This window comes from Wolffia australiana, chromosome 6, assembly GCF_029677425.1.
Source record: "Wolffia australiana isolate 7733 chromosome 6, ASM2967742v1".
Taxonomy (NCBI): Eukaryota; Viridiplantae; Streptophyta; class Magnoliopsida; order Alismatales; family Araceae; genus Wolffia; species Wolffia australiana.
In genome coordinates, this window is record NC_135840.1 from 472,344 (window position 1) to 488,988 (window position 16,645).

The 16,645-nt window shown below is 40.9% G+C and overlaps 3 protein-coding genes across 3 annotated transcripts; 1 reads left to right on the plus strand and 2 right to left on the minus strand.

Moving 5' to 3' along the window:
- Nucleotides 1–592: 592 nt before the first annotated feature.
- Nucleotides 593–2,248, minus strand: EMB2768 (Tyrosyl-tRNA synthetase, class Ib, bacterial/mitochondrial). The gene has a single exon (XM_078577088.1). It carries the CDS (start codon nt 2,162–2,164, stop codon nt 713–715), a length of 1,452 nt encoding a protein of 483 aa, XP_078433214.1. The 5' UTR covers nt 2,165–2,248; the 3' UTR covers nt 593–712.
- A 5,074-nt stretch (nt 2,249–7,322) lies between these two features.
- Nucleotides 7,323–10,497, plus strand: LOC144704453 (ubiquinone biosynthesis COQ9-like protein). Its single transcript, XM_078576878.1, has 6 exons — nt 7,323–7,745; nt 7,830–7,937; nt 8,465–8,629; nt 9,547–9,718; nt 9,808–9,881; nt 10,171–10,497. Exons 1-6 carry the CDS (start codon nt 7,422–7,424, stop codon nt 10,252–10,254), a joined length of 927 nt encoding a protein of 308 aa, XP_078433004.1. The 5' UTR covers nt 7,323–7,421; the 3' UTR covers nt 10,255–10,497.
- Nucleotides 10,327–13,126, minus strand: LOC144704454 (sm-like protein LSM1B). Its single transcript, XM_078576879.1, has 5 exons — nt 12,775–13,126; nt 12,055–12,123; nt 11,850–11,965; nt 10,657–10,719; nt 10,327–10,586 (listed from the first exon to the last, which is right to left on the minus strand). Exons 1-5 carry the CDS (start codon nt 12,830–12,832, stop codon nt 10,509–10,511), a joined length of 384 nt encoding a protein of 127 aa, XP_078433005.1. The 5' UTR covers nt 12,833–13,126; the 3' UTR covers nt 10,327–10,508.
- Nucleotides 13,127–16,645: the final 3,519 nt, after the last annotated feature.

Consider the following 16,645-nt stretch of genomic DNA (forward strand, 5'->3'; position numbering starts at 1 on the left):
CAGCACCATCCTATACCGCATCACACTAGCGCTTTTGGTGATTGATAGTGTTTCTTCCCCTGCTTTCCAATGTGTTTTCCTGTTGCCTATGGATTTAGAGAGATATATTAGTGGAATAGGTTCCTGACTTCACATGGTCTACGGTGTGGGATTCTGAATTTAGAGCTTTATTTTACCATGGCAGTTGTACCAAAGTATTTCTAAAACCAAGGAAAGGGGATGCACCATAATTATTTACAGAATATTGAAATGTTCGAATCGATGGTCTGTATTTGTGGCTTGATTTATCCAATCTGAAGTTCCCTTTAGCTGTCCAATTCTATTTCTATCGAACTATATCACCATCTCCATCTATCCTAGTGCTATCTACATCTGTAATAGCAGCTGGGAGTATCTATCTATCTTAGCTAGCGGGGCAGCGGCCTCTTACAGTCCGTCCCGTCTCATCTTTCTTTGTTTATCGCCAGAAGCAAAGCGATCCTCGAGGCCTCCGCGCCGAGGGCACCCGCTGTTTTAAGTTTAGAGACAAGCCAGAAATAACCCTGTACAGCGAAGTGCTACTTGAGGTCGAAGGGTTGAGGGTAGACAAAAGTTGATAAAAGAACCAAAAGAAAATAGTGTGCCAAGCCTTGTGTCACGGCGGATTCCCATGACTAAAATTTAGTGTTTCTTCCGAAAAAAAATAAATCATGAACACCCATAAGAGTGGAGATTACGAGGAAGAAGAGGAGATCCGGACGACCATCTTGTTCTTCTTACCGGCGGAGATGAGGAGCATCTTCCCGTCGACGACGTCGGCGGGGCCGACGACCCTCTCCTCCGACTCGACCCTCGCGTTGTTCAAGTACATTCCGCCCTGCCGCAGCACCCTTCGCGCGGCCGACTTGCTGGCCATCAGCCCCGCCGCGACGGCCACCTCCGCCAGCGGAGCCCCCACCACCGCCTCCGCGCTCAGCTCGCACACCGGCAGCCCCTCCGCCACCGCCTCCATCGCCGCCGCGTCCAGCTCCGCCGCCGCCCCCGGCCGCAGCGCCGCCGTCACCCTCTCCGCCTCCCTCACCCCCTCCTCCCCGTGCACCATCCTCGTCACCTCCTCCGCCAGCCGCCTCTGCGCCGCGTTCGCCTCGTACCCTTCTCCCTCCCCCGCCATCGCCCTCTCCACCGCCTCGATCTCCGCCATCGGCACGAAGGTCAGCATCTTCAGAAACCGCACCACGTCCGCGTCCGGCACCGCGAACAGGTGCTGGTAGAGCTTGTAAGGGGAGAGCTTCTCCGGCGACAGCCACACCGCCCCGGACTCGCTCTTCCCGAACTTGCTGCCGTCGCTCTTCAGCAACAGCGGGAAGGTCAGCCCGTGGGCGGCCGCCGGCTTCGCGACCTTGCGGATGAGCTCCGTCCCGGCGGTGATGTTCCCCCACTGGTCGCTCCCCCCGACCTGCACGGAGACGCCGTGGGCCTTGAAGAGGTGCAGAAAGTCGTAGCCTTGGAGCAGCTGGTAGCTGAACTCCGTGAAGCTGAGGCCTTCCTCGGAGGAGAGCCGCTTCTTGACGCTCTCCTTGCCGATCATGGCGCCGACGCGGGCGTAGCGGCCGACGCGGCGGAGGAAGTCGAGCAGGGTCATGTCGCACCACCAGTCGTAGTTGTCGACGAGGTCGACGGCGCCGCCGAGCACGCGGGAGATGGTGGCGGAGATGGCCGCGGAGTTGCGCGCGATGGCCGCGGGGTCGAGCTCGGGCCGCTCGAGGGACTTGCCGGAGGGGTCGCCCACGCGGGCGGTGGCGCCGCCCACGAGCGCGACGGGGCGGTGCCCGCAGCGGCGGAACCAGGCCAGGACGACGAGCCCGAGGAGGTTGCCGAGGTGGAGGCTCTCGGCCGTCGGGTCGAACCCGCAGTAGACTCCGACCGAGCCGGCGGCGCAGGCGGCGCGGAGCTCGTCCTCGCCGGTGATCGACTCGACCAGGCCGCGCTCTCGGAGGATGTCCACCACGTTGGAGAGGGGGGGCGGGGGGGAGCTCTCGAGGGCGGTGTGAAGGGGGCGGGCGGCGAGAAGGCGGTGGGGCTGGCGGCGCCGCCGTCCGCCGGCGGGGAATGGGGAGATGGACTCGCGCAGGCGGGAGCGGCAGAGGACGGCGCTTCGCGAGATGGCCGCGGCGGCGGCGGCCATGGCTGAGACGGTAGACAACGAGGATGGATGGATCTCCTCCGCCGCTCGTTGTGGGTATTGGGGAGATAGTTGGTATTTGGGCTGGGCCGAGTGATGATGAATAACATACTCTGTGATTGTTAAATATGTTGTTCTTTTATAGAATGTTAGGGCTCCCATATCAAATGATACATGAAACATAGTATTTATAATTGGTAAACAACAGCATGAGAGATACCCGTAGTGTTTATAATGCCTTGGGGGGATAGTGGGGACTTGGGCTGGGCCGAGTAGCCTGTGGATGTGAGCTCAACAGATCAGATACATTTGTGAAGGTGAGAATAGCTTAAGATTGTTAGATATGTAGTTTTTGTTATTGTAGAATGTTAGGGTCTACAAGTCTTTATTATTTTCATTATATGTTGGGTATTTAAAAAAAAAAAAATACACAATAGGCGGGTTTTATGGGTTATGTAACCACTGCGGATCACTACTGACATGAATTGACATGTTAATTGTGTAAGGTTCCATGCCTTATTCAGTATATTGACTTGCCATAATATCATCCATTTTCCAATTACTCATCTAACTTTTAATTCAGGATATGCTTGTTTGATATGAATATCTAGCGAACTGGTTAGAATTTACTCCTTCTAGGGAGATAAACTCTACTCAGCTTTGAGTGATATGCTCCATCCTAGAGGTCTTCCTTTTGTGTCCTAGAAGTTTTGGTCTAGCTTTCATCAGAATCTTCTCGTTCAAGTTTCCCACTTGGTTTGATATACTCTACACCAAGTCTTCCCCCATTTGATCAGAGTAGATCTTTGAGTCTCCCATCAGCATCTTCAATTATCCGCGAACATATACTCTAAGCCAATTTTGGTGTTCCAACTTTCATTTTTCATGTTCTCTAATTCATTTTTGTCCTCTGATCTCTGGGGGGACTGCTCCCACTTTGAAACATTCACCTCAATCGAGACTGCGGAACCATGCTAAAATATTATATGCCATACATTCTCATGCTGTTAGGATTCCCTCTCTTGCTTGCCACATTTTTCATGCAATCATTCAGTTGTTTCCCACATTAATGTAACATTTCGCTTGATTTATGCAACCTCCACTTTTTTCCTGATATTCTAAATCATATTTTTTTCAATATCAAATATCTCATACAAAATTATACATTTATGCACTTCATTGGTAAAGAAAAGTACGAGAGATACCCATGGTATTTATAATTCGTTCCTTCCCTAGAGATAAACACTACTCGGTTTTAGATTTATATGTTACCTCACAAAATACCTGACAATATTCAATAGCCTTATTAGCTCTATTTTAACCTCCAACTTAATGCAGCCTTCTCTCTCTATGGACCTTATTGCCTTTAAAGAAGTCCAATTACCAACTAGCCCTCTTTCTTCTGGTTTTGGCTATTTATAACCTTTTCTCCATGACCAGATATGTCCTACCAGTGAAGAACTAGATATTATTCTGCCAAGTGAGCTTCCATTCTCCCGTATGATCCACGCGTCTATTTCCTATTTTCTCTTTTATGTCTATTTTCTATTTCCTGTTTTCTTATTTTGATTTTATCTTTTTACTTTCCAGTGATCATTGTCGTATCATTTTCCTTGTGAAGCCAAACTATGTTTGTTATTAGATCTTCAGTGTTTTATGTATGGTAGTTGAGTGGTTCAAGGATAGAATGAGCGGAATTAAGGAGGAAGAATAGGCTAGGGGTCAGTGGGTAACCATGTCGTGAAATAGACATGTTGCTGATATGATCTGGATTTTCAGCATATTGATGAATTTTGACATACATGCATTGATATGTTTAATGAGTATATAGTGAATAAAAACTCACCACTCTTCATTTAACTCATAATTATAATTTCAATTTTTCATATTCCAAGAACTAGGGTAAAATATTGGATGCACTTCGAATTATAGATACATGTGTCTTAGAAGCCTTCACATCTTCCACATATTTTTGGAGGTACATTGATTAAATATATTCATTATAATTCACATGGAATAATTATAAATGAAGAATAAGAAAAAGTGCAATGACTAAGGGAATTCTATAATGTAATAATTAATGGAAATATATGTAGTTGGCAAGCTGCAGGCATATTCATTATAATCCGCGTATGATGTTTGCATTGAAGTCCATGAGTGCATAATTCAACTAAGTGAAATATTACAAGGTCATAATACAACGATAAAACTAGTATTTATGACTGAATTATAAATAGTCCTATTAAAAGCATACTCAACAAAATATCAAAATATCCAGTTAGAATAATACTATATAGTTCCATTCAAAAGATGAGTAGGGACAATCCCTGATGTGGAATGAAAGGGGGGATCAAAAGACCGTTCTGACATCAACCAGAACTGTAAAGATGCAGTGAGGATTCCAATGCTTATGCGACAAGAAAATTAATGAGAAGTACAAACCCGACATCGATAGATGCTAGCGGCCAGTAAACTACGGTAAGAGAGCTCTGGGTATTCCACTAGGCTCCCAATGACCTGGGGGTTGGGTTGAAGACCGATGGTGTGAGCACGACGACGGCCGCTATGGTACACACCTTCAGTGGGTCCAATCAAGGACATCCCTCCAATAACCCTTTCCCTCTCGACAACAATCCTATCTAACTCTATCTTAACCTTGGCGATGGAGATGAGCTCAGGAGGTACTGACAGAAATAATGAATTTGCAACCGGGCAAGGCGAGCATACCTTCGGACCGATGCCCTATCGCTCGTGACAACAACGGTGGGTATCCATGGTTAAAATGGGAGAATTGGGTCTCGTGTGAAAACATATAATTATACATCCATCATCATTAGCAGTAATTCTGATAACATCATAAATTATGTGCTTAATTCAAGTAATTAGCACAATTTTATGCATTTAAAGAGTTTAAAATAAGGTTTTTATAATATATTTATATGTTAATTAATATTCAAGGTAATTTCTCATTTTCCCTAAATTTTTGTAAATTTATGAATTATATGGAACTTATTCAAGCTTGGAATAATTCTATTTAAATGGAAATGGCAGATTTAAAAAGTAATTTTAATGTTAACTAATGCGGGGACAAATTACTAAAATTTCTTGAATTTTCTAGAATTTTATTGGATTTTTTGGGAATTTATTCGAGGAAAATGAATATTTCAATAGAAAAAAGAGATGTTTATAGAGCTTTAATGCAATTTCTAAAGTCGAAGGGGCTTTTCTTAAATTTACGTTGCAATTATGCCCTTAAAACAACTCTCGGTTGTCCATTGTTGGCGCAAAGATACAATTATAATAATTGTGTGGTTTTTATCAAATGAATAGGGATTTTTAGTGGTTTTTAGGAAATATAGAAGAGAGAGAAAGCATAGGGGCATATGCATAAATATTGTTTGGGCGGCATCAGTTTGTGGCGCAAATATTTTTATGGTTTTGTACAAATGGCCTCTAAAAATTTGCCAGCCAAAGAGAGATCAACATGTGATTACGTGTTTCAAAAGTTAAAATTAAATAAATAAAAATTGACCAATATGAGCCATTGGATCAATGTTCATTTATTAATACCTTTTGATCCTGAAGTCGGATTGAGGTCTAAATTTTATGGAAATTTCTTGTCTCGACCTCCTCTTTCTATCTATACCATTTAGATCAGCCTACACAAATAAATAAAAATTAATTACTTATTAGGGGTAAACGGTAAGTTTTACCATTTAACCTAAGTATATAAGCTGAATTTTTAGATGAAGATGTCATTCGGGAAGGGGATCTTTCTCAGCTCCAAGACAGGGAGGAGAACCAGCTTGGATCAAGACTATTTGGTACTTTGTATGTTATTGTATTTGGATTTTTAGTGTAATTTGGATGATTTGTTTGTGAATTTCTTCATCGTTCTTCGTGATCTTGGTCTGAATTTCTAAATCGCTAGGCTCGAGCGGAATGTACAAGTCCTTACTAGGATCAAGAGGAGTGAGCATTGAGTTGATCTAACTAGTCCAATTGCAAATTCAGAACAAGAACAAAATTATAAAAAAGGTTTAAATTCTAGGAAGATTAGAGTGTGTTTATGAGATAGTAGTTAGTGAATTTGGTTTTCAAATCCCCCCAAAACAAATTAAGACCAAATCTCCTTCTTAACCCCTCTATTTGACTCCCTTGATCTTTTTTATTGGATCAAAGAAATCAATTTAGAGATCCCGAATTCTTCTAATCCTCCCATCTCTTCTACACTCCTTTCTAAACTATTAATCTAATTAGGGTGATTTGATCTTCATTGAAGATTAAATTAACTCTTATTAGGGTCAAATTATTAGTTAAATCGCTAATCGCTAACAAATTCCATGATAAAAATAGTTATAGTACATATAAAGAATATGATATGATCCAGATATGCCTAGACTTATGCTAGAAAAAATATGGCCTTGAAAGTATTTCGGAGTTGATGCTTTGAGAAGAATTTGTCTTCTTGAAGAGTCTTGGTTATGCCTTGCAAAGGGAAATGACATATTATGATATATTTCATTATAAGGTACTTTTAAAACTCTCTATGGAATAATTTTATCCATCAATATATGAAGGAATTTCGTCCGTACATTTAAAGACCTCTGTAGTCTATATGATATTTAAGGTCTAGGAGAGAGTAGAAAACATATATTTGTATTTTGAACTTTGGATATGAGAAAGATAATATCATTTTGAACTTACAGATGATCTTCAAATATATATCTTTGATATTATCTTTCTCATATCCAAAGTTCAAATATTCATAATGATCACAGCCAGATATCATTGTGAATTCTCTCACAACCCCAATCCCACCAGGATGAGAGGGTACAAGAAAAAAAAGGAATAAAACAAAGAAAAAGATAAAATGTATGCATATGAGTGCTAGTTATAATTTTTATGAAGACTAATCAGTCCTCTAATTAACCAAATGAATTTCTAGATGTGACTTTCCTCTAATAAACGAAAATGTTAGAGCCCTATGAATACTAGTTGAAAGAAGTGAAAATAATTGAGGTATTTAAAAAAGAAAGTCAAGACCGAATCTTGGCCCTTGATCTTCATCCAACGGACCAGAGAGCCCCACGTGTCCGAAAAGGGAGGGCACAGCGTGTCGTCATGTTTGTGGCTTAAAAAGGGACACGTAATGATCGATCCGTTGAACAGCGGTTTGCTATTTCTTTTGGGGGCATTCTGTCGGGCAGGTGGTGAGCAGGGGAAGCTTCGAATGGTGATCTGATCTTCGGAGGAGAAGATGATCAGATCCATGGCAGTTCGTCGTGTTCCTCTAGAAATCCTCCGTCGTCGGATTCTCCCTCTTCTAAGATTCTCAACAAGTGCCGATTTACCATCAGATTCCTCTCTTCGGAGCTCCTCGGGGCCGCCCAAGTATCCAGAGGCGGATCCCGTCGGAGCGCCGAAGCCTCCCAAAGGAAGTCCAACTGTAGGAAAATCGCCGGCCGCGGAAGAGGCGGCTGGTAGAGTTGAGCCGGAGAGGCAAAAGGAGAGAGTCAGGACGAGAATAGGGGACTACGCGGAGGAGCAATCTCGCGTTCTCAGGGCAGCTCTAGAACATGTGGTAGGGTTTTGGAGATTTTCTTTTCTTTCACTCGGGATTGAGAGATTTGTTGTGATTTTGTTTTATGTTTTTTTCTTTGGGAAGATGAAATTGGGATGGAGCGACTCTGCGTTGATGGCGGGGGCTAGGGACGTCGGCCTTTCTCCGTCGATCGTTGGATCTTTTCCCCGGAAGGAAGCTTCTCTAGTCGAGGTATCGATTCTTCTCGTCGTTCTTGGAAGTTCTCCCATTTCATATTTGACGAAGCCGTCGCGAGAAAATGATCAAAATGAAGATCAAAATGGGCCGACAGTATATCTTGAAATCTCGTCAGACCGGCAGTACTTTTGTGAACGTCTGATTCGTCGTGTACTGCCAATGTTATAGTGCAATTTGTGCTGATATTCGGATCCATGTAAATGATACTTGAAGGATATGGTGACAATGTTGGATAACCAGCAGACGTGGGAAGGACTGAAGTATCATATTATCTCCAAATAGCTGTAAAGTTGTTTCTTCGGTACACGCTAGCCAAAATTAAAAATTTTGAATTGATGCAGAGAAAAAATGAATTATCCATTTGTGCTCTTGATCATTCCCAGTAATCTCATTTGAGGTGAAATTTCATTTCATATTTCTGAGGGAATGATGTACATATTTTACGTTTATGCCTTGTGTTTTTTTGCATGGTGGGATTTTAGCTGAATTGTTTTTTTTCTTCTTCTGATACACCGTTTCAGTTCTTTATGGACGACTGTCTCGACAAACTGGTCGACAAGATTGAATCGAATGAGCTAAATTTGGACAGTTTAATACTCAGTGACCGCCTCTCGAAGCTAATTCGCCTCCGCTTAGAAATGCAAGGTCCCTACATCTCCAAGTGGGCACAAGCCCTCAGTATACAGGTTAGTTTTTTAAAATTTGATGTACCCCAGGGGCTAATTTCTAAGTTTCTTAGAATCCGTCATTTGCAGACCACATCATTCTCCAGAATAATCCTGAATATTGTATAAGGGTTTGTCGTCAACAATGATAACGGATTATATTTGCAAGTTGTCATTGCCATCTGGTATCTAAAAGCTGTCATCATCATCGTCACCATCATTCATTGGTTGATGACTAATCTTCATGGTCATCCGGTTTCCAAAACTTATCATCATCCTTTCCAAGTTAAGATAGTGCATTTAATCATATCATCATCCTCATCATCCAGTTTATAAGGGAGGTCATCGTCCTCGACATTATTTTCCATTGTTTCTACATTAAGATAGAGTACTTAATCATATGATCGGCCTCGTCGCCCAGTTTCCCAGGGCCGTCATCATCATCATAATTTCTATCCATTGATTCTCAGCTTTGATAGAGCATTCAATCATATCATCATAGGCATCAGTTTCCAAGGACTGTCATCATTGTTCACCTCTTGAATTTACCATCGGCATTGTCATTCGGCCGAGCCACACTGGGATGGTGATGAAGATGACTCACTTTAGGAATGACAATGATGATACAATAACTCATTATTGTCTGCCAACCCAAGTTGATAGTGACGATTTTTCATATCTATTTGCTCTAAAATATCCACTTATAGGACTCGCCAGTTCTTGAATTATTCGATACTATTACTTCCCTTGAAGCTTGACTCATACATTGATTCGTAATCAGTGGAAATCTATAGACTGGTCGAAATCCAGTTAGCTCCCCACATAGGTCTACGTAAATATAAGTACAAATGATTTACCTTTTTACTCGGGATGGGTGAAAGATGAGGGAAACTTCTCATAATTTTACACTCTTTTTTGTTTGTTCATTTGATTGACAGGGGCAGCCGCAGAATGTGCCGATAAGCTTCAAGCAGAGAGTGGCTCTCATCGATGAAATCTGGCATGCAGCCGGAGATCAGACGGCCGATATTGACTGGTATATCAAACGGGCAGTCCTGGGTGGTATATACTCAGCTGCAGAGATCTTCATGTTGACCGATAACTCTCCAGGTTTAGTTATTTTTATATTTAGAGGTTTTTAACTTCTTTTCGCTTGCATTTTCATCGCATTTCCAGTGGTTGACTTGTTCTTTCTCCAGAATTTCACGACACTTGGCTGTTCCTTCACCGTCGGATTAAAGATGCCTTTGACATCCAAAAATCCGTCCAGGAGGTCTCTGTCTCTTTATGTCAACCTTATCTATATATTCATCTATTTATTTTGTCGAGACATATATTTATCTATCTCTCTACATATATATATCAAAGATTAGTGTTTCTTAGTGATCTTTCTCTTATATCTAATTTTAGATTGCTATTTCTGAATCATCTATCTCTTTCTATAATAAATATCTTCCTCTTTCTCTGTCTGCATATTTATGTATCTAAAATGGGTTCTTTTTACTTGTCTATACTTCTATATATTTTACCTTACTCTAATCAGAATCTGTGGCTGTTTCCAGGCTGCTTACCTTGCAGAAGCAGTGGGAGCTGGTGTTGGGAATTCGGTGCAAGCCCTCTTAAGGAGAGTTTCCCAGGGATTCTAAGCAGCGAACTTTATTGGCAAATAAGCCTTTTTTCTATACCCCTAGAAAAAAGCGTTGCGTTTTGGAGGGAACTGTGAAAAATATCAAAAATCAAATTACATAAATTAGAGTACAACGGGAAGAAATATATCTGAAAAAACAAAAATAGAAAGAACATGGGTATCAAGAGAAGCCCAGAAATTGCTACTAAAATGTAGCATTCCTTCTTCATGGGTGATAAAAATGAATTTCTTCTTTTTCTTATTCCTGGTTCTTCAGTCCATGTCCAGAAATTCCATCCGCTTTCTCATGGTTCCCTTCAAGTCTGAGGCATCCCTCTCTGCCTTCTGCGCCTGAAAGGAAAAAAAATCGTATGAAGAAAACTTTTTTAGTAAAAGCATCCTATAATAAAAGGTAACCTACCATTCTAATCGCAGGGATTGAGACCGGAGTCATGTGCGCTGGGAGTTCCTCTCTCTCCATATCCTGACCAGATAAAAACAGGGAAATAACATGACAGTATGAAATATTGAGCAATGGATAAGGGAGAGAATGTCTAAAGTGAGGAGAGAGATATTCATCTGAGAGTGAGAGACAGAGAGAGGAGAGAGAGATATAGTCTGAACTCCAATTACCCCACTAGATTAAGGTCAGAATGACGGACGAGAGATTCAGTGTACCAATCATCCCTCCAAAAGAAACAAAAGATAATCCATTTATCCCAACAGGATTGAGAGCATAGAGAGGAGAGGTGTATATGGGATATCCATAAAGAGGGATGGTTATTGAGAGATAAGGTGAACTCCAATTACCCCTCTATTTTAAGGTCAGAAGGAGGAGAGAGAATCAGGGTACCAATCATCCCTTCAAAAGAAACAAGAGATAGTCTATTTATCACAACAAGATTGAGATAATAGAGGGGAGAGATGTACATGGGCGACACATCATCCCTGCCAAAGGCATTGGTCAGCAAGAGGGCCATAGAGAGATAAAGTGAGACCTAGTGAGGGTTATTAGTCAGACAGGGATATCGAGTGATATAGAGATATTGTGGGCATCAATGTTTTTAAACCTGAGGTTTGGGTCAAAATGAGTCATAGAAAGATTCTAGAAACAATAATCCTTGCTTAAGATGATGGTAAGAAAGAAGGTTAGATAAAGAAAAAAGTCGGAGATCCTGGGAATCAATTATCCCAACTTGGGATATTGAAAGGGAGAAAAGAGATAGAGATAATTAGGGCAACTATCATCCAAACCCATGATACAGATCAGAAAGAGGGATCCACAAAGAGAACAGCGCGATAGAGATCCTGGTTACTAAGTAACCCAATTCACTTAAAGTGAAAGAGGGAGAGGGAAAGAGATATATGTATGTATACACAGACAGAGGAGAGATTTCTTCAAAAGAAATATAGAGAGGGAGGAGATATAGAGAGAGCAAGACAACGAGAGAAAGAAACGTGGTGCGGATCATCAAAATTCAAAGCATTGGTCAGAGAGAAATTAAGAAGAAGAGGAATGAGATTCTGGGTTGCCATTATCTCAATTCACCTATATTGCCCATAAAGTGAGAAAGAGAGAAAGAAGTAGATAGATAAAGAGAGAGATTTGGTTACCAATTCTCCAATGAGGACTACATTCTCGCCTCTGATCACATACAGTCCGAGGGGGATATCACAGAACAGATCTCCAACGATGATCCTCTCGCATGCCGACTGAAGGACGATGTTGGCTGATCAAAGAATCATAGCCGTCAAGTGAGGGTAAACCCAGATTGACTTTGGAAGTAATCAGCCTGAAGATCAAAGAACAGGGGCCCACCATACTGGTCAAACGAACGGAAGATGCCCAGGAGCTTTCTCCCATCCCTCAGCAAGATGAGGAGCTTCTCTGAGCCATGAACCAGCAAATTAGGAGGAAGAAATTGACAACTTTGTTCGAAAATTAAAAAAATAAATTATCTTTTTCTGATTTATTTTTCCTTTTTCTCGCGAAATGACTAATCCTTGAATTAAAGGAAGATGTATTGATATGACTTGAAGAATAAATTTATCGCTGAAATGTACCATAAGAAGAACCAGAGGTATTCCGTGCGTGTAATGGATATAAGTTTCGAGAAAAGGCTTAATATGCGATTGCACTTGAAGTTTACTCACCGATTTGAAAGGTCGTGGAATCAGATAAAAATTGAATGATTTGAAAAACCAAAAGCAATCCCAAAAATCATTCCCTGCATACAAGAGTATCTCTGATGCCCAAGATACACTACTTGGTGAGAGAGAAATCAAGATAAATTAAATATCAATTCACCTAATTTGACAAATTTAGAACCGAATCCAAAATCATAGATGAAGATAAACATTCAGACATTATCCCAATCTTAACGCCTTGAATTCGGTCCTATGAGACCCAACAGCGAAAAAGCAAGTATAGATCCATGCAAGAAAAAGAGATGGGTACAGAGGAAATTTGAGCTCTATAACAATCGGGTCATCATGGAACGAAGATATATATAAACACGGAGAGAGTAGATATAGTTACTGTCGAGGTAAGTCGCAAGAGATGTAGAAGCGAAGTCCTCCGGCCCCGCCCAAGACATCGACTGAAACCCTAAAATCGCTCCTTTACCAGTTGCAACGGACGACACCGAAAGAGATCCTGCAGAATCGTATATCTTCAACGAAAATGGGGGCCTCCTGCGCTCCCCGATACCGAATAAACAGAAAAAAAATGCTACACCAGTCCTTCCCCAAGAAGGGTTTCTCAGGGATGAACAGATTCCGCTACAAGAAGAGTTCTCGATTGATTTTTCCAAGCTTTGTAATTTCGATTCTCCCCTGACCTCTCTACGAGGCGACTCTCTACTTGATAGATGAAATTAAGTTGTGCTGTTGTGCACGCAGTAAAATTGAAGAAGTCTACCAGTCTATTTTTGAATATTAAGATTGCATCTTTCTAATGCAAGTCATTTGTATTGAAATTTACTGCCAGAAAAATCAATGTAGGTTTAGAGCCAATCTTAAAGGGAAAATATTGACTGGCCTTCTGTTCCATTGCAAAAACTATTCATTCTCCTTGATTTATGCATATATATGTAGAATTTATCCATATGCATTATTCACTTAGCATTTCGGCAAATGACCTACTTCTTTAGTTTGCATCATTTTTCTCAAAGAAAATTTCTAAAAATTTCTAAATGTCAGTCATTTAAATAAATATAATTTACTGTGTTAGATCATCTTGTTGTATTACATAGCATGGGAGATTTGGATCTGTCTATCTTACTTCAAGGGAAATCTCTTTTTTTAACTGTCTCAGTTCAGTTAGCTCACTTAATTTATCTATTTCTCTCTTCTTTTTTTTGAAAAATAAAAAAGAAGAGAGAAAAATATATAAATAAAGTGAGCTAACTGAATTGAGACAGTTAGCTATATCCATATGTGTCAGCCGTCAAATCCCGATCTAGGAACAATGCCCAGATTGAAGGCGTATCAGCCTTAGCACTTTGATTGTGCAGAGCACCTTCAATTGTGCTGCGGAAATGTTGAGCAATAGCTTTAAAACGCTTAAAGGTTAAGTAGAGAGGGTGGGGATGCAGTCCCATACATGAATTGGGTCATTGCATTATCTATCATAAAATATTGCATTGTAGTCGCAAGCATTACATGGGGAAAGACCAGGGAAGATACCGAAATAACAAGACAACGCGTCATGCGTTTGAGTAGTGTCGCTCCTGTGCCTTGAGGTCCACATCCCCAGGGCCCATGCCCCAATTGTGCGCCTATCGGCACTGCCGCTACATGCGTGCCTCTGGACTGGGCGTCGCGTGCCTGTGGGCCTTGGCACTTGACATACCACTCCAGCCTTAACACTCCTCGTGCCACCAGTGCCCGTGCTGACACCATCGTGCATGGTCTGCATAGGCGTCGCCGTGCTCGGCGCCCCAAATTGGACGATATGTGCCCATCACGGGCCACAGGATCGCCCGCACCCCAAAACCATCTCAGTGCTGCGCCAATGCCTTATTCTCTTGGTGGGAAGTCCCCTGCCCCATGCCCCCCACACGCAGTGCGTGTGACGTGCGCGCGCCATCCGCACAATGCGGGCGTGTGACGCCCGCACATTTTTTGCCCGCAACGCCCACGTCCCTGCCACCTAGCCTGTGTGTCCCACGTGCAGGCGTGTACTCCTGATGGCCCCACACACCCAGCTCACACGCGGCCTTGCCCTGATTCGCCGCCATTGCGGGCGAGGAGCACGAGCACCAAAAGGACCTTGGCCTTAAAGATCAGGGCGGGGTGTCACCACCCCGATGTGTGTGGTGTTTCACGCTGAAGCACTCAATCCCAAATCCTGAGTCCAAGTAGGCAGACATGTCCTCAAAATAAGCATGCAGGCCTCAGTGCACGAAATGCCGCCTACGTTGAGGCCTCACAATAAGATATAGTTGCTCCTAATGCCATAAAACTTCAATCACACTTACCCTTTTTAATGTGTCCAAAGCACCATGCTTTTAACTCTATATCTAAAAAAAACAGTTTTTTCCATCTCGAACACTTTCGCAGTCCAAATCATTCTCTTTCAATATATATCCCAATAAAAAAACAAATTTACTCAATTCTTTCTATCCAAACACTAAAGGTACTTATTCAATATTCTCATCAATCTGAAAGGGACCCATTTGTTATTTTACGCTCTATATATGTAACACCAATGATGAATAGAAAAATTATCAATTTTATGGTCTCTATTTAAACTAATTTTATTTTGTTTTTTTAATATATGTTCCTTCTTTAGCAGATTTCAAGAACCCCTTGGAAAGTAGAAGTGATAAAAGTATAAGATAAATATAAATTGACTCTAATGAAATTGAAATTTTTGGTAGTCCTCCTCTCTCTCATATTTTCTTTGATATTCATTGATTTCCGTCTTGCATGAGAGTTATACTAATGATATGGTATCCTATCAAAAATAATTATAAATCTCAGAAAACATCAGATTAGATCAAGATTTACCAAATAAACATAATAAAAATGCTTAATAATGACACTATTTCAGATATCAAACCTACTTCCCATAGATATTTGCTATTCTGTTGTAACAAAAACTTAGCATTGATTAAAAAGTTGACCATTTTTACCTTACCTGATAATTTATAGAAAAAATCTGTATCAATGAATGTCGATGAAAATCTTACTTGTCATTAAAATATATCAGAACCCACTCCTAAAGTCGCGTCTTTTTTTCAGGTAAAAAATCTACTTGCCTAGTAAGGCCATTTTTTAACCTTTCTTTCCTACCTAGTGGACTTTTCAATTCTTGTGATTTAAGAACTGGGGCTCTGTGTGCTTACATACATTTTCTGACTCTCCGATCTTGTAGATCAAGTGGCATGACAAGGCAAAGGGAGCTTTGGAAAGTAGGGGTTTTACTTGACAACCTAATGGGAAGCAAAGGGATTGGAGCAGATCAGTAGGCAACCAATGTGTACCAGTGGCGTTGTTGACATTCATTTTATTAAAGTGACTTTTTAAGTAGGCTGTTATGAGCTGCTCCTATTTGAATGGTGGAGGGGGTGCAGTGAATATCTTGGACAACAAGACCGATGTTCTCAAGAGTATCATTTTAATCTAAAAATTTTTAAAATATATGTTAAAAATCATTTATATTAGTACCTATCTATCACATAAGCATTATTTATTTATTTTTTTAGTTCAGTATTTTAATTATTACTATACAAATCTTGTTTTAACTAACTCCACTTTAATTATAGAAGCCGAAATGTCTAGTTTACAATCTAATCCCAAGGTTTTAGCTTATGTTGGACTCAGGTGTTAAGTGTATTCAAAATGGAATACGAAAGATGTCTAATGCATAGCCCTTGTAGTCTGGGTCACTTAAGCACAGGCACACATGCCTTGGGTTTATCTACTTGTGTCATTGCCAAAGAGAAAGGCACTCTCTATTTCTTTTATTTTAAGATTGGAAGTCCTTTAAGTACCACACTATATTACAGACTTAAATGTTTAAATTACATAATTTTATCTGAGGGAGGGCGGGGTTTTATTAGGTAACCTCTAAACTTAAACTTTACTATATTTGTCGAGTTATATTTTTTATTTGGCATTTTCTTTTGCATGGAAGGATATTTAAAAACCTAAAATTAGTGAATTTATGAATTTTTGAAGAGACACCTAACTTAGATTTACTTTTAGTTAAACAAAATAGAAGACTGAGAAAATAATAGATGTGGTAGTCTAGGTACCTCTTGATCAAATAAAAGGATGACAGTATGAGAATTATATTGCCAACGTAGGAGCCATACTCAAAATAAAATACAAAGCCTGCATAAAAATTAAAAATGTTAATTTTCCCTTTACCAAAGATTCTACCTTCAATTCATGGGAATTTG